At 50.7% G+C, this 24,646-nt stretch overlaps 1 protein-coding gene across 2 annotated transcripts; it reads left to right on the top strand.

Moving 5' to 3' along the window:
• The first annotated feature begins 9,899 nt into the window (after positions 1–9,899).
• LOC141074350 (uncharacterized) lies at positions 9,900–23,321 on the top strand. 2 transcript variants are annotated; one of them, XM_073561988.1, is made up of 8 exons: positions 9,900–10,014; positions 11,438–11,682; positions 12,358–12,538; positions 14,144–14,250; positions 14,406–14,552; positions 15,262–15,342; positions 15,430–15,642; positions 22,915–23,321. In XM_073561988.1, the coding sequence occupies exons 2-8, from the start codon at positions 11,458–11,460 to the stop codon at positions 23,032–23,034; spliced, it is 1,074 nt and encodes a 357-aa protein (XP_073418089.1). In that variant the 5' UTR covers positions 9,900–10,014; positions 11,438–11,457; the 3' UTR covers positions 23,035–23,321. The 2 variants fall into 2 exon arrangements, with proteins under 2 accessions (XP_073418089.1, XP_073418090.1); XM_073561989.1 differs by lacking the exon at positions 9,900–10,014 and adding an exon at positions 10,761–11,215.
• Positions 23,322–24,646: the final 1,325 nt, after the last annotated feature.

Below are 24,646 nucleotides of genomic sequence, written 5' to 3'. Positions count from 1 at the left end.
GTAACACCACCGCTTACCTGACTCCTGTGCTTGTTACCTGTGTCAGTGGTGACATCTAGGGGTCAGTCTTGGTAGAGCTCTTCCATTATTTTGGTATAGCAGTAAGTTTTGGGGTCTGGCATTTGGTGGGTCTGCTCCCTGTAAAGACAGCGGCTCCATCAGGACCAGTCACTGGACAGGGCAGTGGTTGTTCCTCAGCTTTTCAGAAGTCATGACACGATAATGTAGCAAGTTATCAGGTGACAGCTTTGCTCTGCTCGCCGGCCAGTCACTGTGTCAGGGACCCTGCAGAGGTGGCGAGATTAGTACTCAGCTTTCCCAGAAACAGAGAACTTGAAGATTTATGTCAGGAATCACAGATTAGTCAGCGACTACCAGGAGACAAGCAAAGCAGGTTATAGCACAGGGGTGGCCACCCAGCTCTCCTACAGTACTGAGCGGCTAATCCTTCCTGACACTAGAACCCTGTGGAGACACCTGTTTCTGCCCCCCCTCCACCAATAAAGTCCCACCATACTGCGTCACCCAGCTTTCCCATAAGTCACTGACCACAGTCCTGGGTAGTGGCGGCCATATTGCCGGTCACCCAGCTTTCCCATAAGTCACTGACCACAGTCCTGGGTAGTGGCGGCCAAACTGCCGGTCACCCAGCTTTCCCATAAGTCACTGACCACAGTCCTGGGTAGTGGCGGCCATACTGCCGATCACCCAGCTTTCCCATAAGTCACTGACCACAGTCCTGGGTAGTGGCGGCCATACTGCCGGTCACCCAGCTTTCCCATAAGTCACTGACCACAGTCCTGGGTAGTGGTGACTATACTGCCTGCCACCCACCTTTCCCGAAAGTCACTGACCACAGTCCTGGGTAGTGGCGGCCATACTGCCGGTCACCCAGCTTTCCCATAAGTCACTGACCACAGTCCTGGGTAGTGGCGGCCATATTGCCGGTCACCCAGCTTTCCCATAAGTCACTGACCACAGTCCTGGGTAGTGGCGGCCATACTGCCGGTCACCCAGCTTTCCCATAAGTCACTGACCACAGTCCTGGGTAGTGGCGGCCATACTGCCGGTCACCCAGCTTTCCCATAAGTCACTGACCACAGTCCTGGGTAGTGGCGGCCATACTGCCGATCACCCAGCTTTCCCATAAGTCACTGACCACAGTCCTGGGTAGTGGCGGCCATACTGCCGGTCACCCAGCTTTCCCATAAGTCACTGACCACAGTCCTGGGTAGTGGCGGCCATACTGCCGGTCACCCAGCTTTCCCATAAGTCACTGACCACAGTCCTGGGTAGTGGCGGCCATACTGCCGGTCACCCAGCTTTCCCATAAGTCACTGACCACAGTCCTGGGTAGTGGCGGCCATACTGCCGGTCACCCAGCTTTCCCATAAGTCACTGACCACAGTCCTGGGTAGTGGCGGCCATACTGCCGATCACCCAGCTTTCCCATAAGTCACTGACCACAGTCCTGGGTAGTGGCGGCCATACTGCCGGTCACCCAGCTTTCCCATAAGTCACTGACCACAGTCCTGGGTAGTGGTGACTATACTGCCTGCCACCCACCTTTCCCGAAAGTCACTGACCACAGTCCTGGGTAGTGGCGGCCATACTGCCGGTCACCCAGCTTTCCCATAAGTCACTGACCACAGTCCTGGGTAGTGGCGGCCATACTGCCGGTCACCCAGCTTTCCCATAAGTCACTGACCACAGTCCTGGGTAGTGGCGGCCATACTGCCGATCACCCAGCTTTCCCATAAGTCACTGACCACAGTCCTGGGTAGTGGCGGCCATACTGCCGGTCACCCAGCTTTCCCATAAGTCACTGACCACAGTCCTGGGTAGTGGCGGCCATACTGCCGGTCACCCAGCTTTCCCATAAGTCACTGACCACAGTCCTGGGTAGTGGCGGCCATACTGCCGGTCACCCAGCTTTCCCATAAGTCAGTGACCACAGTCCTGGGTAGTGGCGGCCATACTGCCGGTCACCCAGCTTTCCCTGTATCTGCTTTTTATTGCAGACAATGGACTTCAAGGAACAAGAATATAAAAGTGGAAAAGGCTTTAAATGTGAAGCCGAGAAGTCAGAGAGGACGTGCAGCCATCCTCCGGGTCTGAGCCCCCGGAATACGAGCGCTGCACCGACCAAAGACACAGCAGCCACCGCCGCCATCCCCTAGTGCTGGACTCCGCCACTCACCATGGTGACCGTCACTGCCCCGCCCACCACACGCTCTGACCAATCACAATTAACATTGCGAGGAGGCGTGACCATGTCGCTGGTGGGCGTGTCCGTGTGCTCTGTTCTACCAATCAGTCCGTTAGGGGCGTGTCCTACGAGACGATTGGGCTGACACCAGAAAGGTACGGCTGAGGCAGGTAAGAGGGGCGGGCTGCTTGTGACGTCATTAGTGCCTGAGCGCAGGGAGCCGCCATTTTGGGTCACCTGATCTTAAAGGGGACTTTCATCTGTAATGGGATTTTTATTTTTGGGGTATAAATACTGAACACTGATAAATCTGCAGACAAGCTATTCAGTTGTGTAAAATGCCCCTCTAAATAGTGAATGCCCCCACCCAAAAGTAGTGTGCAAATTGAGAAGCGTTCTCAGCCAATCAGAAACAGCGAGAGGGTCTATGGTTGAGGCCTGCGCTCACACCCTCACTGTTGCCCATAGCAACCATTTTGGTAACCTGCAATCTGATTGGTCCTTGACATTATTGTCCACAATAGTTATTATAGCTGGGGGAATTCTGACACTTGTAGTTCCCCAGCTCCATCATAATATCAACTGCTCCACTTTTACTAGAGGTGTGCGCCATTGAAATTGTGTGGTCGTGGATGCAATGTGTCTGCGCTTTGGAAAGTTCTGGAACAATTAGTAAAAAGCAAAAACTATTTAGGAGCCCCTGATTGGCTGAGGGGAGCGAGGTACCGAGGAGGGTAGCACCGAACCGCGGGGGGTTGGCATCATACTGCGAGGGGTGGCACCGAACCTCGAGGGGGGTGACATCGTACCGCGAGGGGGGTGACATCGTACCGCGGGGGGGGGTGACATCGTATCGCGAGGGGGGTGACATCGTACCGCGAGGGGGGTGACATCGTACCACGGGGGGGTGACATCGTACCGCGGGGGGGTGACATCGTACCGCGAGGGGGGGTGACATCGTACCGCGAGGGGGGGTGACATCGTACCGCGAGGGGGGGTGACATCGTACCGCGGGGGGGGTGACATCGTACCACGGGGGGGTGACATCGTACCACGGGGGGGTGACATCGTACCGCGTGCGGCTTCATCAGGGGAGTAATCTGGCTAAAGTCCAAATTGCTTAAGTACCTTACTGAGGCCAGGTGGAAGCAATTGTGCGCCCTGGGAGGGCCCCCTCCGTCCAGAGAACTTATTCAAAGACCGGCGTCCCGGTCTCATAAAAAACATGGCCACCACGCATGCGCTATGTAATCCCATGAAACTGGTGAATAACAACCAGAGTTCTATTGCGCATGTGTCCAGTGGGACGCATAGACCTCTCCCATGAAACGCAAAACCGGCACTTGCAATGGTTGTGCCACAAATAGATCAATGTGCGGCACTATGAAACCATATTTCAGCCGTTGCAGCTGAAAAGAGGAAATCGGAAAAACCGCGCGCCTATCGGCGCGCGAATTTGGCTCATCTTTCATCGTTTTTAAGAAATCTCAAGATGGAAGAGGCCAGGAGCCATTTGGTGAGCTGCATTTCTTTCTACATGTTCACAGATTTACCAGTGGAAAAGCCAAACTTCACATGCCACAAATGCAAGCTTGTGTCCCTGTTGGAGGAAAAGTTGCAAAATCTCGAAGAGAGGTTAGCTACGTTGAAGATCATTAAGGAAGGTGAAGAGTTCTTGGACAGAGCAGAATTATCTCTTCATGTTACAGAAAGAGAAGAAATTCGAAGTGCACCTGAAGAAACAGAGGAATGGAGACATGTGACCCAGAGAAGCAGGAGGATCAGGAGGCAGTCAGCACCCATACTGCTCAGAAACCAGTACCAGGCTCTCACGCAGGAAAACAATGAAGAAATACATCAGGATAAGACTTTGCCAACAAACAGCAACCTTGTACGCCTTCAGAGTCCTCCTGGATGGAGAAAGAAAAATGTTGTGAAGAAGAAACGGAGAGTGGTGGTCATGGGGGATTCCCTGCTGAGAGGAACAGAGGCCGCTATCTGCAGACCAGATATAACTTCAAGAGAAATGTGCTGTCTTCCAGGTGCAAAAATTAAAGATGTGTCTGACAGGATATCAGGACTCTTCAGACCTACAGATGACTACCCATTCCTGCTACTACATGTGGGGACAAATGACACCGCAAGAAACGACCTGGAAACCATCTGCAGAGACTTTGAAGACTTAGGCAAGAAAGTGAAAGAACTGGGAGCGCAGGTGGTCTTCTCTTCCATCCTCCCAGTGGATGGCCATGGAACAAGGAGGTGGAATAAGATTCTGCAGGTGAACAACTGGCTACGTCGATGGTGCCGTCAGCAACGATTTGGATTTCTGGATCACGGAGTGAACTACTTATACGATGGACTACTTGCTAGAGATGGGGTGCACCTTACGAAGACTGGAAAGCAGGTATTTGGAAGTCGCCTTGCTACACTTGTAAGGAGAGCTTTAAACTAGAACAACATGGGAAGGGAAGCAAAAGACCAGAAAAAGCCATACACCTGACAAATGCTATTGAGAACTCTGCTATTAGAAGTGGAAAGGAAGAACAAAGACGAAAGAATCTAATTAATAAAAATATTGGAGAAAGAGAAACCAATCACAAACTAAAATGTTTCTATACTAATGCACAAAGCATGGGCAACAAACAAGGAGAATTGGAACTACTAACACAGGAAAAGAAATATGATGTCATTGGAATCACTGAAACTTGGTGGGACAATACACATGATTGGAATACAAGACTAGAAGGATACAACTTATTTGCAAGAAACAGACTTGATAAACGAGGAGGGGGTGTCGCATTGTATGTTAGAAACGCATATATCTGCACAGAGATTGAAGCTTCAGAGACTGGGAGTTCTGTGGAAACTGTTTGGGTAAGAATACAAGGACAGAACAATGGAAAGGACACCATTGTAGGCATTTACTACAGGCCACCTGTGCAACCTGAAGCTATGGATGAACTCTTTATGCATCAAATGGCCAAGTTCTCCAAAAAATATGACATAGTTGTCATGGGAGATTTCAACTATCCAGACATTTGTTGGGAATCTCTCTCAGGCAAAACTAACAGGTCAAGGAAATTCTTATCCTCTCTTGCTGACAACTTTATCTTCCAAAAGGTAAGGGAGAAAACAAGGGGAACTGCTACCTTGGATCTAATCCTTATAAACAGGGAGGAAATGGTTGAGGAGGTAAAAGTGGCTGGGACCCTAGGAGGTAGCGACCATGCTATTTTAGAATTTTGGATAACTAGAGGCGGAAGACCTGTGAAGACTCAGACGTCAAGGTTAGATTTCAGAAAGGCAGATCTTAAGGGATTCAGAAAGAGAATTGGAGGGATCCAATGGCTGGATATCCTTAAAGACAAAAATGTCCAGGAAGGATGGGAAATCTTGAAAAATGAAATTCTCAAAGCACAGTTGTTAACAATTCCGAAAAGAGGGAAGAATAGGAAGCAGTTAAGGAAACCAGGATGGATGAACACAGAACTTAAGCACATGCTAAAAAGGAAGAAAAAAATGTTTATAAAATGGAAAGAGGGAGGCATATCTAAAGAAGAATATAATGCTGTCTGCAGAACCTGCAGGGCACAAATCAGATTATCTAAAGCTGAAAATGAATTGAGGCTTGCAAGAGATGTCAAAAGCAATAATAAAGGATTTTGGGGATATGTCAAAAGTAAAAGAAAAGTCAAAGATGCCATAGGATTTTTACAGGATGAAAATGATGAAATGGTAAGACAGGATGTTGAGAAGGCTGAACTTTTAAATTCCTATTTTGCATCTGTTTTCTCTCAGAAAGGAAATGTAACATCAACTGTTATTCACTGTCCTATTAAGGGAATAGAAGAATCCAGGATATCTATAAACAGAAAGATAGTGAGGAAACACTTAGCTAGCCTAAATGAATTCAAGTCTCCAGGTCCAGATGAATTACACCCCAGAGTACTGAAGGAGATAGCAGAAGAAATTTTTGAACCCCTCTCTATAATCTTTGAAAATTCTTGGAGAACAGGAGAAGTGCCAGAAGACTGGAGAAGAGCAAATGTTGTTCCTATCTTCAAAAAGGGGAAGAAGGTGGACCCAGGTAACTATAGGCCTGTGAGTCTGACTTCTATACCAGGAAAGATCTTTGAACAAATTATTAAACAACATGTATGTCAATACCTGGATAAGAATGAAGTGATTAAACAGAGTCAGCATGGGTTTGTAACTAATAAGTCATGTCAGACTAACTTAATTTCCTTCTATGACGGTATCACTGATTGGGTGGATCAAGGAAATGCTGTAGATATAGTATATCTTGACTTCAGCAAAGCATTTGACAAAGTCTCTCATACAATCCTTATTGAAAAAATGATTAAGTATGGAATGGACAAGGCAACTGTTAGGTGGATTCATAACTGGCTTAGTGATCGGACCCAAAGAGTGGTCGTAAATGGCTGCACATCCAGTTGGAAGAATGTCTCAAGTGGGGTACCACAGGGCTCTGTCCTGGGCCCTGTATTGTTCAACATCTTTATCAACGATTTAGATGAAGGAATTGAGGGTAAACTGATTAAATTTGCTGATGACACAAAGCTAGGAGGGATAGCTAATACTAGAGAAGAGAGAGAGGATTCAAAAAGATATAAATAAACTGGAGAAGTGGGCAGCAACTAACAGAATGGTTTTTAACAGGGAGAAATGCAAAGTACTACATCTGGGCAATAAAAATGGAAAAAGCATATATAGAATGGGAGGAATAGGGTTAAGTGACAGCACATGTGAAAAAGACTTGGGTATACTAATAGATCACAGACTGAATATGAGTCAACAGTGTGATGCAGCAGCAAAAAAGGCAAATGCAATTCTAGGATGTATTAACAGAAGCATACAGTCTAGATCACGTGAAGTCATTATTTCCCTCTACTCCTCTTTGGTCAGACCTCATCTGGAATATTGTGTCCAGTTTTGGGCACCACATTTTAAAAAAGACATCAACAAACTGGAGCAAGTTCAGAAAAGAGCGACCAGAATGGTGACCGGTCTGCAAACCCTGTCTTATGAGGAAAGGTTGCAGGATTTGGGAATGTTTAGTTTGCAAAAGAGAAGACTGAGAGGAGACTTAATAGCTGTCTACAAATATCTAAAGGGCTGTCACATTGTAGAAGGATCAACTTTATTCTCATTTGCACAAGGAAAGACTAGAAGCAATGGGATGAAACTGAATGGGAGGAGACACAGATTAGATATTAGAAAAAACTTTTTGACAGTTAGAGTGATCAATGAGTGGAACAGGCTGCCACGAGAAGTGGTGAGTTCTCCTTCAATGGAAGTCTTCAAACAGAGGCTGGACAGACATCTGACTGGGATGATTTAGCGAATCCTGCTTTGAGCAGGGGGTTGGACCAGATGGCCCAGGAGGTCCCTTCCAACTCTACGATTCTATGATTCTATATGTCCATAGGCTATATCAGGGAGCAAGAGAACACCTGGGGCTACGGAACGCGCAGTGCACACATGGACAAACATGAGACAATACAGTATAACAGATACACAAGGGAAGGGGCACACAAACATAGAATAGGAGAATTGAAAAAGATAATGATACAAGGATAAAAATGTCACAACCAGAATTGAAAAGAGTAAAATAAACCAAGAAAATTGGAGGAAGAGGGGGAGGAAGAGAAAAGAAGAAAAGAGAGAAGAGGGGGGAGGGGAGAGATTACAATATCTTCTCTCTTTTCTTCTTTTCTCTTCCTTTGTCCATGTGTGCACTGCGCGTTCCGTAGCCCCAGGTGTTCTCTATAGTCATGTCATTCCATTGTTGCAGCACCTATTCCCATATATTAGGTTGTGATTAGTACAGATAGTGCGCCCTATATATTTCTTGTTTAAATACATCGTACCGTGGGGGGTGACATCGTACTGTGGGGGGGTGACATCATACCGCGGGGGAGGCATTGTACCGCAGGCGGTGGCATCGTACCGAGGGGGGGTGACATCGTCCTGCGAGGGGTGACATCGTACTGCGAGGGGTGACATCGTACCGTGGGGTGGGTGACATCGTACTGCGAGGTGTGACATCGTACCGCGGGGGAGGCATCGTACCGCAGGGGGAGGCATCGTACCGCAGGGGGAGGCATCGTACCGCAGGGGGTGACATCGTACCGAGGGGGGTGGCATCGTACTGCGAGGGGTGACATCGTACCGTGGGGGGTGGCATCGTACTGCGAGGGGTGACATCGTACCGTGGGGGGTGGCATCGTACCGCGAGGGGTGACATCGTACCGTGGGGGGTGGCATCGTACTGCGAGGTGTGACATCGTACCGCGGGGGAGGCATCGTACCGCAGGGGGTGGCATCGTACCGAGGGTGACACCGTACCGAGGGGGGTGACACCGTACCGAGGGGGGTGACACCGTACTGCGAGGGGTGACATCGTACCGAAGGGGTTGGCATCGTACCACGAGGGCTGGCATCATACCGCGGGGGTGGCACCGAACCGCGAGGGGTAACACTGCAACGCGAGGGGTGGCATCGTGCTGCGAGGGGTGACATCGTACCGTGAGGGCTGGAATCGTACCACGGGGGTGGCACCGAACCGCGAGGGGTAGCACTGCAACGCGAGGGGTGGCATCGTACCGCGAGGGGTGGCATCGTACCGCGGGGGGTGGCATCGTACCGAGGAGGGTGGCATCGTACTGCAAGGGGTGACATCGTACCGCGAGGGGTAACACTTCACCGCGAGGGGTGGCATCGTACCATGGAGGGTGGCATCGTACTGCGGGGGGTGACATCATACTGCGAGGGGTGGCATCGTACCCCGGGGGTGGCACCGAACCGCGAGGGGTAACACTGCACCGCGAGGGGTGGCATCGTACCGTGGAGGGTGGCATCGTTCTGCGAGGGGTGGCATCGTTCTGCGAGGGGTGGCATCGTACTGCGAGGGGTGGCATCGTACTGCGAGGGGTGACATCGTACCGTGGGGGTGGCATCGTACTGCGAGGGGTGACATCGTACCGCGAGGGCTGGCATCGTACCGCGGGGGTGGCATCGTACCGCGAGGGGTGGCATCGTACTGCGAGGGGTAACACTGCACCGTGAGGGGTGGCATCGTACCGCGGGGGTGGCATCGTACTGCGAGGGGTGACATCGTACCGCGAGGGCTGGCATCGTACCGCGGGGGTGGCATCGTACCGCGAGGGGTGGCATCGTACTGCGAGGGGTAACACTGCACCGTGAGGGGTGGCATCGTACCGTGGGGGTGGCATCGTTCCGCGAGGGGTGGCATCGTACCGCGGGGGTGGCATCGTACCGCGAGGGGTGGCATCGTACTGCGAGGGGTAACACTGCACCGTGAGGGGTGGCATCGTACCGCGGGGGTGGCATCGTACCGCGAGGGGTGGCATCGTACCGCGAGGGGTGGCATCGTACCGCAGGAGGTGGAATTGCACCCTGAGGGGTTGTACCGTACCCTTAGGGTGACACTGTACCGCAAGGGGAGCGAGGTACTGCGAGGAGTTGCACCATACCACGAGGGGTGGCACTGTACCGCAATGAGCGCACACTCATGGGCTCACAGGTGATGTCCCAGCACAGTCCTGACACCGGCGGCAGGGAGACACAGAGGCCATTGTTTGTTGTCTCTTTGTCTCTGGTGAAGCGTCGCCCGGGAGATGAAGAATCACAAGATCCCAGCCGAGCCCTCCTCCCTCCATTATGAGGCCGCTCTCTCCCTGCACCTAGATCACTCACCTCAGAGGGCATTGGGCAGAGGATGAGCCGTCCGGACACCTCCAGAGTCACCTGAGGAAGAGGTGAGAGGAGACGAGAGGTCATAGGAGAGAGGTCAGAGATGTAGGGAACAGACAGGTCAGAGAAGAGAGGTCAGAGATGTGGGGAACAGACAGGTCAGAGGAGAGAGATCAGAGATGTGGGGAACAGACAGGTCAGGAACAGAGGTCAGAGATGTGGGGAACAGACAGGTCAGAGGAGAGAGATCAGAGATGTGGGGAACAGACAGGTCAGGAACAGAGGTCAGAGATGTGGGGAACAGACAGGTCAGAGAAGAGAGGTCAGAGATGTGGGGAACAGACAGGTCAGGAACAGAGGTCAGAGATGTGGGGAACAGACAGGTCAGAGGAGAGAGATCAGAGATGTGGGGAACAGACAGGTCAGAGGGAAGATCATAAGTGTAGGAGGTGCGGGAAGCAGAGACATCAGAAAAGAGGTCACAGAAGAGAAATCAGAGGCAAGAGATGAGGGAAAGCAGAGACATCAGTGTGAAAATAGATGTGGGGAGCAGAGATATCAGCACTGGAGGGATCAGAGGAGATAGAAGATGGACTAGATGAGGCAGATCAGGGGATCAGAGAGATCAACACAGAAGAGAAATCAGGGGGAAAGAGACAGCATGGAGAGGATGGGAGTACAGAGATGTTGGGATTAGAGAGATCAGGGGAGTGAAGAACATGGAGGAGTCGGGAGGTAGAAGACAGACAGAGGTGGGATCACAGAGCTTGTGGGGGCAAAGAGATCCGGGAAAAAGTATGAGTAACAGAGAGATCACCGGAGAAGTGAGGCAGTGATGGCCGCCTGGCTCTGCTCGGCGATCATTGGCTCTGCTCATAGATAGACCCGATCCTTCTGGATCCCGATTTACTACATGATCAGCGCCATAATATTTTGGGTACATTCCCCTCCGTCCTGATGGGTCGTGTTACCCCTGGTGAGACCCATGAGGCACCACGAGCGGCTCCTGTCATTCACTGTCATGACCCATCAGTACAGCAGAGTGGTGCACGGGGCGGCCGCGGCGCCTGATCCCCCCTCCATGAAGGGAGCGTCGCCATCATCACTCCCATAGATGAGGTGGTCCACAGCCTCTCAGCTCCTCCCGGCCATCTTCTTGCAGCCAGGGGGATTTCTTGGCAGTAGGTGGAGGTCTTACGCCGATCAGGTGGACTGGTGACCACTATTGTAAACCGGAATGCCGCAGTCAGCGCCCCAGCGCCACAGGTGAGCCCTCTCGGCCAATGATAAGCTTCTAAAAAGTTCCTAGAAGTTTCTACACTTTGGTTTGTCCTTGGAGATGGTGATTGGCTGCCAGGGAGATCTGACAGAGGGAGACCGGAGGAGCCGCCGGCAGCGATTAGATCTAGACTCGTATACGCCATGAGTGTGACCGGTGATGAGGCGCCGCCCTGGTGATGGCTGACAGGAGGTTGTCCTGTCTTGCAGGGTGATACGAGCTGAGCGCCATGTCTCGCCGACGCTTGGAGGAAGCCGTCTTCAGATCCAAGGAGTTAGAGAGCGCCGGAGAGAGCGTGGACGAAGGCTCGGAGGACGACGAGTGCGGCAGATACGCCGAGCTGTTCATCAGGCGCCGTGTCCCTCTGAGCAAGGATTCGCACGGTATCTTCAGCCTCCGATTCTCGCCCAATGGGAAACAGCTCGCCGTTGGGTTTGGGAACGGCGCAATCCAGGTAATCGGGAGCGGGTTTACTCTGAAGAAGGGGCGACTCGCCCAGTGCCGGGGTTGTCGGGTCACATTACGGGAGAGAGATGGTCCGTCTGAGAGGTGCAGCAGTCTGTGCTCCGGAGCAGCGTGCACTAGGGTTATCGGGAGAGGACGCCGCACACTAAAAACTGAGCGCTGGCAATGAATGGAGCGGCAGTGCGCATGCGCAGCCATCACTCCACTATGACGGGGCAATACAGAGCCCACCCCAGGGGTCGGACACAACGGCGGGTGCCCACTGTGCTGTACAGCCGGCGTCAATGTCCAACCGTGGCATTTAGTGCAGTCCAGGGTGGGGGTCCATTCTGATGCCCGTCGCCCCCTTCCCTTCTGTCTCACCATGGAAGCTGGAAAAATAAAGACGTTCTATCTCTTGAAAAGGGAGGAAAAAACAAAAATGGCCGTGGAGGGAAGGGCTTCACATTTAGAGTGCTCACACAGCTGATGCTCTTGTTACAATGTATCAGTGCAGACAATCCTCTGTGATCTGCACACAGCAGCGTCTGGACTCCCTTCTGTTTGGACTTTCTGCACTGATACACTGTAACGCACCCGCTGCAGCGCCACGGCACCCACAATCCCGTCGTCCTGTGGTTGTCTCTCCGCACCATGTGGACTTTTTTTGTATGATTTATTCCAGATTGTGAACGTGGACGATGGCAGCCTCGGCGGGACTCTGTGCCCCGGACATCGCACAAGACAAGCCATCACCTCCCTCAGCTATCACCCCAAAAACAGCAACGTCCTGGTGGGCGCCGGCGCCGACGGACTCATCTCCCTCTACGACGTCAAGTCTGAGCTGAACGTATTGTCGCTAACAGGTGACGGGATCCGCCTCTGCCGTAATGTAAGGGTTAATGATTGGGGGGCTGAGGAAAGGAGCTGGGGCGGCATCTGGCGGTGACTCCCCAACAATAGATTATTCAAAATGCGCCCAGCTATTTAAATAATCGATAGGTTTGTGTTTATTTTGTGTTTTTGTTTTCATTATTTTATTTTATTTATTTTCATTATTATTATTATTGCTGTCATTATTTGATGTATTTTTTCCTTGTTTTATTAATGTATATATTGTTTTATTTATTTTTTTATGTTATTTGTTTATTTTTTCATCGTATTCTGTTTTTTATTCTATTTTCATTTTTTTATGTATTTACGTTTTCATTATTTTCTTAAATTTGTCTTTATTTTTCATTATTTTCTTTGTTTTTTTTAATTATTTTAGTTTGTACTTTTTTTGTTTTATTTCATTTCTCATTATTTGACGTATTTATTTTTTCAATATTATTTTCATTTTTTATTTTTTTGCTCGTTATTTTTTATTTATTATTTTATGTATTTATGTTTTAATTTTGTATTCTTGTATTTTTATTTTTTCATTATTTTTTAAATTTCTTTATTTTTCATTATTTTCTTTCAATATTTGGCGCTTTTCTCTTTTTTATTCATTTATGTTCATTATTTTATTTATTATTTTTTCAATATTATTTTCATTTTTTCATTATTATATTTTTTATGCACTTACATTTTTTCTCATTTTTTATTTTCATTATTTTATGTATTCATTTTTTCAATTTATTTTAATTTTTTTATTTTGTGTTTATATTTTTTCTCATTACATTTTATTTATTTATTGTCATTATTTTATGTATTATATTCTGTATTTATGTTTTATTTTTTTGTATTTTCATTTTTTGATTTTTTTCTCATTATTTTTTATGTATTTATTATTTTATGCATTTATGTTTTATTTTATATTCTTTTATTTTTATTTTTTTCATTTTTATTTTCTTTATTTTTTCGTTATTTTCTTTGTTTTGTTTTCAATATTTGGCGCTTTTCTGTTTTTTTATTCATTTATTTTCATTATTTTATTTATTTTTTTCAATATTATTTACATTGTTTTCTTTATTATTATTTTATGCATTTATATTTTTTCTCATTTTTTGTTTTCATTATCTTACGTATTCACTTTCTTTTTCAATTTATTTTCATTTTTTATTATTTTATGTGTTTACATTTTTTCTCGTTATATTTTATTTTATTGTCATTATTTTATGTATTTTATGTAGTTTCATTTTTTATTTTTTCTCTTTATTTTTTATTATTTTACGTATTTATGTTTTAATTTTATATTCTTATTTTTTTAATTTTTTAATTTTTATTTTTTTATTTATTTTGTTATTTTCTTTGTTTTGTTTTCAATATTTGGCGGTTTTCTCTTTTTTTTTATTAATTTATTTTCATTATTATTTTTTCAATATTTTTTTCATTTTTTTATTATTTTATGTTTATATTTTTTTCTCGTTATATTCTATTTGTTTATTGTCATTATTTTATGTATTTATGTTTTTTTTGTATTTTCATTTTTTATTATTTTATTATTTTTTTAATTTATTTTTTTGAGTGCGTGTTTTTTTTTTTAGAGCAAGAAAATGAAATTCACGCCCTGGATTTCAGCGCAGATGGCACCGTGTTTGCCACAGCCGGGAGGGACAGAAACATCCGCATATATGATAGCCAGACCAATGAGGTAACACTCCTCCCCATTACCGCCCGTCTGGGGGTCGTCACCCAGCTTTTCCAGACAGACCCCCTAGTGTTATGGGCAGGGGTTTGATGACTTATTAATGATCCCCTTAAGAATCTGCATCTAATGGGAGTTGTAATCCGTGTTTTACGCACCAGATCCTGAACTTTCTGATGGCCCCGGACTTCCTGATCGATGATGACCTGACGTTGACCAGCGGGCACACGCGCAGGATCTTCGCTCTCAAGTTTCACCCCTCCGAACACCACATATTTGTGACGGGCGGCTGGGATGATTCCATTAAGGTCAGTGATACATTGTATACTGGTCAGGTGACCCCCAGATCCGGTCCTTGTGCTCTTCTCTTTAATGTCCAGCTAAGGTGGTGTTAATGTGGGACCTTTATGGGACCTTTAAGGGACCTTTATGGGACCTTTAAGGGACCGTCCCATAAACAAACTTTTATCAGCTATACACAGGCTAGGTGGTTAACATGTAGCGTCTGATGGTCCGACCGCTGCTCCTCCCACCGATCCCAAAAAACGGTGGTTTAAAATTCCCTTTTTTTAAGTAGCTCTGTACTGAGCATGTGCGACCACCGCTCCCATCACGGTCGCACATGCTCAGTATTGCTTCAATTACGCAAGTGGCTTTCATTTTGAATATTAAATAGACATATGTTATATCGCCGCGTCCGTAAAAGCCCGACCTATCCAAATATCCAATTAATTTCCTCGAACGGCAGAAGAGAAAAAATCCAAAAAGGTATTAGTGGAAACGTCAGCTAGCCACATGAAAAAAAAGACCCCACCCAGCTCCATGGACGGGAAAATAAACAAAAGGATATGAGTCTCAGGGGGCTAAAAATGTAAAAAACTAAACCTTAAAATAAAAAATATCTATGTAGACTTTGCATGCAATTGTGCCAAACCCTCAGCTGTGAGCGGATGCATTTTCTTGGCCTCTGCTCGTTATTATCAGGTCGGATTTATTCCGATTTTTTTCCTATTTGAGGTCTGGGACAAGCGGATGGCGAAGGAGGCGCGGAGGGTGATCATCGGGCCTCATATTTGTGGGCCGGGGATCGATATTCGGGTGAGTTCTGCTCCTGGGGCCGGGAGGGGACCGTGACTCCGCTCACCTCCAGAGCTGCGATCACAAGCTTCTGCTTATTCTGCACAGAACGACCAAATCCTGTGCGGCTCCTGGGTGGCGAGGAACGCTCTGCAGCTCTGGGACCTGCGCTCCTCCAGCCTGATACAGGACCTTGCGTTTCCTGCCCCCGTCCTGCAGGGGGAGTTCCTGTATGCTGCTCGGTTCTGCACTGATCACGTGGTCCTGGCCGGAGGCAGCGGTACATGCAGCGCCCGCGCCATCAGCACCAAGACACAAGAGGTGAGGAGAGATGTCACCGGGACGCCCGCTCTGCGCTGATTGCCGGCTGTGCCCCCTGGGCCCTAATATGCCCCAGCACCCCCAGCTGGTTCAGTGTCTGTACTGCGCTGGTGTGGTAGGTGCAGTGTCTCACCCTACACACTCAGTAAGGTCCCGTTACCCCGCGGACGCCGCGCTCAGTAGTGGCCCCTGCGTCTGTGCGGCTATATGCAGAGAACAGGTTCTGTCACCTCTCATGGTCCCCTGCTGGTTCAGTGTCTGTACTGCGCTGGTGGGGTAGGTGCAGTGTCTCACCCTACACACTCAGTAAGGTCCCGTTACCCCGCGGACGCCGCGCTCAGTAGTGGCCCCTGCGTCTGTGCGGCTATATGCAGAGAACAGGTTCTGTCACCTCTCATGGTCCCCTGCTGGTTCAGTGTCTGTACTGCGCTGGTGGGGTAGGTGCAGTGTCTCACCCTACACACTCAGTAAGGTCCCGTTACCCCGCGGACGCCGCGCTCAGTAGTGGCCCCTGCGTCTGTGCGGCTATATGCAGAGAACAGGTTCTGTCACCTCTCATGGTCCCCTGCTGGTTCAGTGTCTGTACTGCGCTGGTGGGGTAGGTGCAGTGTCTCACCCTACACACTCAGTAAGGTCCCGTTACCTCGCGGACGCCGTGCTCAGTAGTGGCCCCTGCGTCTAGGCGGCTATATACAGAGAACAGGTTCTGTCACCTCTCATGGTCCCCTGCTGGTTCAGTGTCTGTACTGCGCTGGTGTGGTAGGTGCAGTGTCTCACCCTACACACTCAGTAAGGTCCCGTTACCCTGCGGACGCCGTGCTCAGTAGTGGCCCCTGCGTCTAGGCGGCTATATACAGAGAACAGGTTCTTTCACCTCTCTTGGCTCCCTGCTGGTTCAGTGTCTGTACTGCGCTGGTGTGGTAGGTGCAGTGTCTCACCCTACACACTCAGTAAGGTCCCGTTACCCCGCGGACAGCGCTCAGTAGTGGCCCCTGCGTCTATGCGGCTATATGCAGAGAGCAGGTTCTGTCACCTCTCTTGGTTCCCTGCTGGTTCACTGTCTGTACTGCGCTGGTGGGGTAGGTGCAGTGTCTTACCCTACACACTCAGTAAGGTCCCGTTACCTCGCGGACGCCGCGCTCAGTAGTGGCCCCTGCGTCTAGGCGGCTATATACAGAGAGCAGGTTCTGTCACCTCTCATGGTCCCCTGCTGGTTCAGTGTCTGTACTGCGCTGGTGGGGTAGGTGCAGTGTCTCACCCACACACTCAGTAAGGTCCCGTTACCCTGCGGACGCCGCGCTCAGTAGTGGCCCCTGCGTCTAGGCGGTTATATACAGAGAGCAGGTTCTGTCACCTCTCATGGTCCCCTGCTGGTTCAGTGTCTGTACTGCGCTGGTGGGGTAGGTGCAGTGTCTCACCCACACACTCAGTAAGGTCCCGTTACCCCGCGGACGCCGCGCTCAGTAGTGGCCCCTGCGTCTAGGCGGTTATATACAGAGAACAGGTTCTGTCACCTCTCTTGGTTCCCTGCTGGTTCAGTGTCTGTACTGCGCTGGTGGGGTAGGTGCAGTGTCTCGCCCTACACACTCAGTAAGGTCCCGTTACCCCGCGGACGCCGCGCTCAGTAGTGGCCCCTGCGTCTAGGCGGTTATATACAGAGAGCAGGTTCTGTCACCTCTCATGGTCCCCTGCTGGTTCAGTGTCTGTACTGCGCTGGTGGGGTAGGTGCAGTGTCTCGACCCTACACACTCAGTAAGGTCCCGTTACCCCGCGGACGCCGCGCTCAGTAGTGGCCCCTGCGTCTAGGCGGTTATATACAGAGAACAGGTTCTGTCACCTCTCATGGTTCCCTGCTGGTTCAGTGTCTGTACTGCGCTGGTGGGGTAGGTGCAGTGTCTCACCCTACACACTCAGTAAGGTCCCGTTACCTCGCGGACGCCGCGCTCAGTAGTGGCCCCTGCGTCTAGGCGGTTATATACAGAGAACAGGTTCTGTCACCTCTCTTGGCTCCCTGCTGGTTCAGTGTCTGTACTGCGCTGGTGGGGTAGGTGCAGTGTCTCGCCCTACACACTCAGTAAGGTCCCGTTACCTCGCGGACGCCGCGCTCAGTAGTGGCCCCTGCGTCTAGGCGGTTATATACAGAGAACAGGTTCTGTCACATCTCTTGGTTCCCTGCTGGTTCAGTGTCTGTACTGCGCTGGTGGGGTAGGTGCAGTGTCTCACCCTACACACTCAGTAAGGTCCCGTTACCCCGCGGATGCCGCACTCAGTAGTGGCCCCTGCGTCTATGCGGCTATATGCAGAGAGCAGGTTCTGTCACATCTCATGGTTCCCTGCTGGTTCAGTGTCTGTACTGCGCTGGTGTGGTAGGTGCAGTGTCTCACCCTACACTCTCAGTAAGGTCCCGTTACCCTGCGGACGCCACGCCCAGTAGTGGCCCCTGCGTCTAGGCGGTTATATACAGAGAACAGGTTCTGTCACCTCTCTTGGTTCCCTGCTGGTTCAGTGTCTGTACTGCGCTGGTGGGGTAGGTGCAGTGTCTCGCCCTACACACTCAGTAAGGTCCCGTTACCTCGCGGACGCCGTGCTCAGTAGTGGCCCCTGCGTCTAGGCGGTTATATACAGAGAACAGGTTCTGTCACCTCTCTTGGCTCCCTGCTGGTTCAGTGTCTGTACTGCGCTGGTGGGGTAGGTGCAGTGTCTCGCCCTACACACTCAGTAAGGTCCCGTTACCTCGCGGACGCCGCGCTCAGTAGTGGCCCCTGCGTCTAGGCGGTTATATACAGAGAACAGGTTCTGTCACATCTCTTGGTTCCCTGCTGGTTCAGTGTCTGTACTGCGCTGGTGGGGTAGGTGCAGTGTCTCACCCTACACACTCAGTAAGGTCCCGTTACCCCGCGGATGCCGCACTCAGTAGTGGCCCCTGCGTCTATGCGGCTATATGCAGAGAGCAGGTTCTGTCACATCTCATGGTTCCCTGCTGGTTCAGTGTCTGTACTGCGCTGGTGTGGTAGGTGCAGTGTCTCACCCTACACTCTCACTAAGGTCCCGTTACCCTGCGGACGCCACGCCCAGTAGTGGCCCCTGCGTCTAGGCGGTTATATACAGAGAACAGGTTCTGTCACCTCTCTTGGTTCCCTGCTGGTTCAGTGTCTGTACTGCGCTGGTGGGGTAGGTGCAGTGTCTCGCCCTACACACTCAGTAAGGTCCCGTTACCTCGCGGACGCCGTGCTCAGTAGTGGCCCCTGCGTCTAGGCTGTTATATACAGAGAACAGGTTCTGTCACCTCTCTTGGTTCCCTGCTGGTTCAGTGTCTGTACTGCGCTGGTGGGGTAGGTGCAGTGTCTCGCCCTACACACTCAGTAAGGTCCCGTTACCCCGCGGATGCCGCACTCAGTAGTGGCCCCTGCGTCTATGCGGCTATATGCAGAGAGCAGGTTCTGTCACCTCTCATGGTTCCCTGCTGGTTCAGTGTCTGTACTGCGCTGGTGGGGTAGGTGCAGTGTCTCACCCTACACACTCAGTAAGGTCCCGTTACCCCACGGACGCCGCGCTCAGTAGTGGCCCCTGCGTCTAGGCGGTTATATACAGAGAACAGGTTCTGTCACCTCTCTTGGTTCCCTGCTGGTTCAGTGTCTGTACTGCGCTGGTGGGGTAGGTGCAGTGTCTCGCCCTACACACTCAGTAAGGTCCCGTTACCCCGCGGACGCCGCGCTCAGTAGTGGCCCCTGCGTCTAGGCGGTTATATACAGAGAACAGGTTCTGTCACCTCTCTTGGCTCCCTGCTGGTTCAGTGTCTGTACTGCGCTGGTGGGGTAGGTGCAGTGTCTCGCCCTACACACTCAGTAAGGTCCCGTTACCTCGCGGACGCCGTGCTCAGTAGTGGCCCCTGCGTCTAGGCGGTTATATACAGAGAACAGGTTCTGTCACCTCTCTTGGTTCCCTGCTGGTTCAGTGTCTGTACTGCGCTGGTGGGGTAGGTGCAGTGTCTCGCCCTACACACTCAGTAAGGTCCCGTTACCCCGCGGATGCCGCACTCAGTAGTGGCCCCTGCGTCTATGCGGCTATATGCAGAGAGCAGGTTCTGTCACCTCTCATGGTTCCCTGCTGGTTCAGTGTCTGTACTGCGCTGGTGGGGTAGGTGCAGTGTCTCACCCTACACACTCAGTAAGGTCCCGTTACCCCACGGACGCCGCGCTCAGTAGTGGCCCCTGCGTCTAGGCGGTTATATACAGAGAACAGGTTCTGTCACCTCTCTTGGCTCCCTGCTGGTTCAGTGTCTGTACTGCGCTGGTGGGGTAGGTGCAGTGTCTCGCCCTACACACTCAGTAAGGTCCCGTTACCCCGCGGATGCCGCACTCAGTAGTGGCCCCTGCGTCTATGTGGCTATATGCAGAGAGCAGGTTCTGTCACCTCTCATGGTTCCCTGCTGGTTCAGTGTCTGTACTGCGCTGGTGGGGTAGGTGCAGTTTCTCACCCTACACACTCAGTAAGGTCCCGTTACCTCGCGGACGCCGCGCTCAGTAGTGGCCCCTGCGTCTAGGCGGTTATATACAGAGAACAGGTTCTGTCACCTCTCATGGTTCCCTGCTGGTTCAGTGTCTGTACTGCGCTGGTGGGGTAGGTGCAGTGTCTCGCCCTACACACTCAGTAAGGTCCCGTTACCCCGCGGACGCCGCGCTCAGTAGTGGCCCCTGCGTCTAGGCGGTTATATACAGAGAACAGGTTCTGTCACCTCTCTTGGCTCCCTGCTGGTTCAGTGTCTGTACTGCGCTGGTGGGGTAGGTGCAGTGTCTCGCCCTACACACTCAGTAAGGTCCCGTTACCTCGCGGACGCCGTGCTCAGTAGTGGCCCCTGCGTCTAGGCGGTTATATACAGAGAACAGGTTCTGTCACCTCTCTTGGTTCCCTGCTGGTTCAGTGTCTGTACTGCGCTGGTGGGGTAGGTGCAGTGTCTCGCCCTACACACTCAGTAAGGTCCCGTTACCCCGCGGATGCCGCGCTCAGTAGTGGCCCCTGCGTCTATGCGGCTATATGCAGAGAGCAGGTTCTGTCACCTCTCATGGTTCCCTGCTGGTTCAGTGTCTGTACTGCGCTGGTGGGGTAGGTGCAGTGTCTCACCCTACACACTCAGTAAGGTCCCGTTACCCCACGGACGCCGCGCTCAGTAGTGGCCCCTGCGTCTAGGCGGTTATATACAGAGAACAGGTTCTGTCATCTCTCTTGGTTCCCTGCTGGTTCAGTGTCTGTACTGCGCTGGTGGGGTAGGTGCAGTGTCTCGCCCTACACACTCAGTAAGGTCCCGTTACCCCGCGGACGCCGCGCTCAGTAGTGGCCCCTGCGTCTAGGCGGTTATATACAGAGAACAGGTTCTGTCACCTCTCTTGGCTCCCTGCTGGTTCAGTGTCTGTACTGCGCTGGTGGGGTAGGTGCAGTGTCTCGCCCTACACACTCAGTAAGGTCCCGTTACCCCGCGGATGCCGCACTCAGTAGTGGCCCCTGCGTCTATGTGGCTATATGCAGAGAGCAGGTTCTGTCACCTCTCATGGTTCCCTGCTGGTTCAGTGTCTGTACTGCGCTGGTGGGGTAGGTGCAGTTTCTCACCCTACACACTCAGTAAGGTCCCGTTACCTCGCGGACGCCGCGCTCAGTAGTGGCCCCTGCGTCTAGGCGGTTATATACAGAGAACAGGTTCTGTCACCTCTCATGGTTCCCTGCTGGTTCAGTGTCTGTACTGCGCTGGTGGGGTAGGTGCAGTTTCTCACCCTACACACTCAGTAAGGTCCCGTTACCTCGCGGACGCCGTGCTCAGTAGTGGCCCCTGCGTCTAGGCGGTTATATACAGAGAACAGGTTCTGTCACCTCTCATGGTTCCCTGCTGGTTCAGTGTCTGTACTGCGCTGGTGGGGTAGGTGCAGTGTCTCACCCTACACACTCAGTAAGGTCCCGTTACCCCACGAACGCCGCGCTCAGTAGTGGCCCCTGCGTCTAGGCGGTTATATACAGAGAGCAGGTTCTGTCACCTCTCATGGTTCCCTGCTGGTTCAGTGTCTGTACTGCGCTGGTGGGGTAGGTGCAGTTTCTCACCCTACACACTCAGTAAGGTCCCGTTACCTCGCGGACGCCGCGCTCAGTAGTGGCCCCTGCGTCTAGGCGGTTATATACAGAGAACAGGTTCTGTCACCTCTCATGGTTCCCTGCTGGTTCAGTGTCTGTACTGCGCTGGTGGGGTAGGTGCAGTGTCTCGCCCTACACACTCAGTAAGGTCCCGTTACCCCACGGACGCCGTGCTCAGTAGTGGCCCCTGCGTCTAGGCGGCTATATACAGAGAACAGGTTCTGTCACCTCTCATGGTTCCCTGCTGGTTCAGTGTCTGTACTGCGCTGGTGGGGTAGGTGCAGTGTCTCACCCTACACACTCAGTAAGGTCCCGTTACCCCACGGACGCCGCGCTCAGTAGTGGCCCCTGCGTCTAGGCGGCTATATACAGAGAACAGGTTCTGTCACCTCTCATGGTCCCCTGCTGGTTCAGTGTCTGTACTGCGCTGGTGGGGTAGGTGCAGTGTCTCACCCTACACACTCAGTAAGGTCCCGTTACCCCACGAACGCCGCGCTCAGTAGTGGCCCCTGCGTCTAGGCGGTTATATACAGAGAACAGGTTCTGTCACCTCTCTTGGTTCCCTGCTGGTTCAGTGTCTGCAGCAGTATCAGATATCACTGTGAACACTACATGTATGTGCCCTTCTGCTCCGGTCACATCCAGAGCTGCATTCAGAGTTCTTCCCTCCAGGACACCCCTACTTGTTCAGCAGAGCACCCCCCCTCCCACACTCAGAGACAATCCGCTCAGGATGTGCGTACAATCAGATCCGCCCTGATGAACTCTGAAGAATGCAGCTTTGGCTGTGACTGGAGTGTTAGGTAGAGATCAGCAGGGATGAGCGTTGCCATGAGTGCATGTAATCTGGGATCACGGCGGTTTCCACCCTCTGCGTCTCTGCACCCCTTCTCCGGGGTGGTGGGGGGGCGCTGCTTTCAGGGCGACACGTACGGCGTCCCGGAGACGTGCGGTCTCTGCGGTGACACAATGTGCACATTCCTGCGTAATCCGGGAGGACATTTCACCACCTGCCATGACACGTGCCACGTATCACACACCACGGAGGAGATCCTTAAAGGGGAACACCCCACCCTCCCTGCGCCGCGCACGTACGGGGATGGGCTCAGTGACAGAGCGGACACCACTGCAGAACTTTCACCTTCTTTCCTGCAGGTTCTCGGAGAGGTGTCGCTGTGCAGCAAGGCCGTGCAGACCCTGGACGCTGCCCCCGGTGGGCAGGTGGTGGCAGTGGCCGGAGTGGGCGGCAATCTTCACATCGCAGAACTGTGCTAATGTCCGTCCAGATGTAAACTACCTGCCGGATCCCCAAAGCGTGTCCGTCCGTCTCTTCACACTGTGTCCTCTGCTCCAGTCACAGCCAGAGCTGCAGCGAAGGCACCACCGCGTGCTATGTGGAGGAAGTCAGCACTGTCTATATATGTATAGACTCTGAAGGAGTAAAGGCGGCGGCAAAATTGTCAATGCAGCTTTGGATGTGACTGGAGTAGAAATACAGCTTTGTGTTCGAGTGGAATCTAAATAGAGCTTGGTATGCCAATAAAGCTTTGGATGTAAATAGAGCATAGATGCAGCTTTGAATGTGAGCGGAACATTAATGCACTTTTTGGATGCGACTACAGCAGAAATGCTACATTGAATGTGACTAGAGCATAAATGCTGCTTCAGTTGTGACTGGAGTATAATTGCAGCTTTGGTTGTGGCTGGAGTATAACTGCAGCTTTGATGTGACTGGAGTGTAATTGCAACTTTGGGTGTGACGAGTATAGTTGCAGCTTCAGATGTGAGTGGCGTATTATTGCTGCTTTAGATGTGACTGGAGTATAATTGCAGCTTTAGATGTGACTGGAGTGTAATTGCAGCTTTAGATGTGACTGGAGTATAGTTGCAGCTTTGGATATGACCTGAGTATATTTGCAGCTTTGGTTGTGGCTGGAGTATTATTGCAGCTTTCGATGTTACTGGAATATTATTGCTGCTTTAGATGTAACTGGAATATAATTGCTGCTTTGGATGTGACTAGGGTATGACTGCAGCTTTGGATGTGACTGGAGTATAATTTTCTTTTTTTATTTTTTTATAAATTTTATAAATGCTGCTTCGGTTGTGACTGGAGTATAATTGCAGATTTGGTTGTGGCTAGAGTATAATTGCAGCTTTGGATTTGACTGGTGTATAATTGCAGCTTTGGATGTGACTGGAGTGTAATTGCAGTTTCCATGTGACTGGAGTGTAATAGCAGCTTTGGATGTGACTGGAGTATAACTGCAACTTTTGATGTGACTGGAGTATATCTGCAGCTTTGGATGTGACTGGAATATAGTTGCATCTTTAGATGTGACTGGAGCATAATGCAGCTTTGGATGTGACTGGAGTATAATTACAGCTTTAGATGTGACTGGAGTATAATTGCAGCTTTGGATGTGACTGGAGTATAACCTCAGCTTTAGATGTGACTGGAGTATAATTGCAGCTTTAGATGTGACTGGAGTATAATTTCTGCTCTGAATGTGACTGGAGTATAATTACAGCTTTGGATGTGACTGGATTATAACTGCAACTTTGGATGTGACTGGAGTATACCTGCAGCTTTGATGGGACTGGAGTGTAGTTGCAGCTTTGGATGTGACTAAAACATAATGCAGCTTTGGATGTGACTGGAGTGTAATTGCAGCTTTAGATGTGACTGGAGTATAACTGCAGCTTTGGATGTGACTGGAGTATAATTACAGCTTTGATGGGACTGGAGTGTAGTTGCAGCTTTGGATGTGACTAAAGCATAATGCAGCTTTGGATGTGACTGAAGTATAATTGCAGCTTTGATTGTGACTGGAGTATACAGTGGGTACGGAAAGTATTCAGACCCCTTTACATTTTTCACACTTTG

This window comes from Dendrobates tinctorius, unplaced genomic scaffold (assembly GCF_039654945.1).
Source record: "Dendrobates tinctorius isolate UK_male_01 unplaced genomic scaffold, ASM3965494v1 ptg000332l, whole genome shotgun sequence".
Taxonomy (NCBI): domain Eukaryota; kingdom Metazoa; phylum Chordata; class Amphibia; order Anura; family Dendrobatidae; genus Dendrobates; species Dendrobates tinctorius.
Note: the sequence above shows the minus strand (reverse complement) of the source record. Positions and strands in the feature narration are given on the sequence as shown.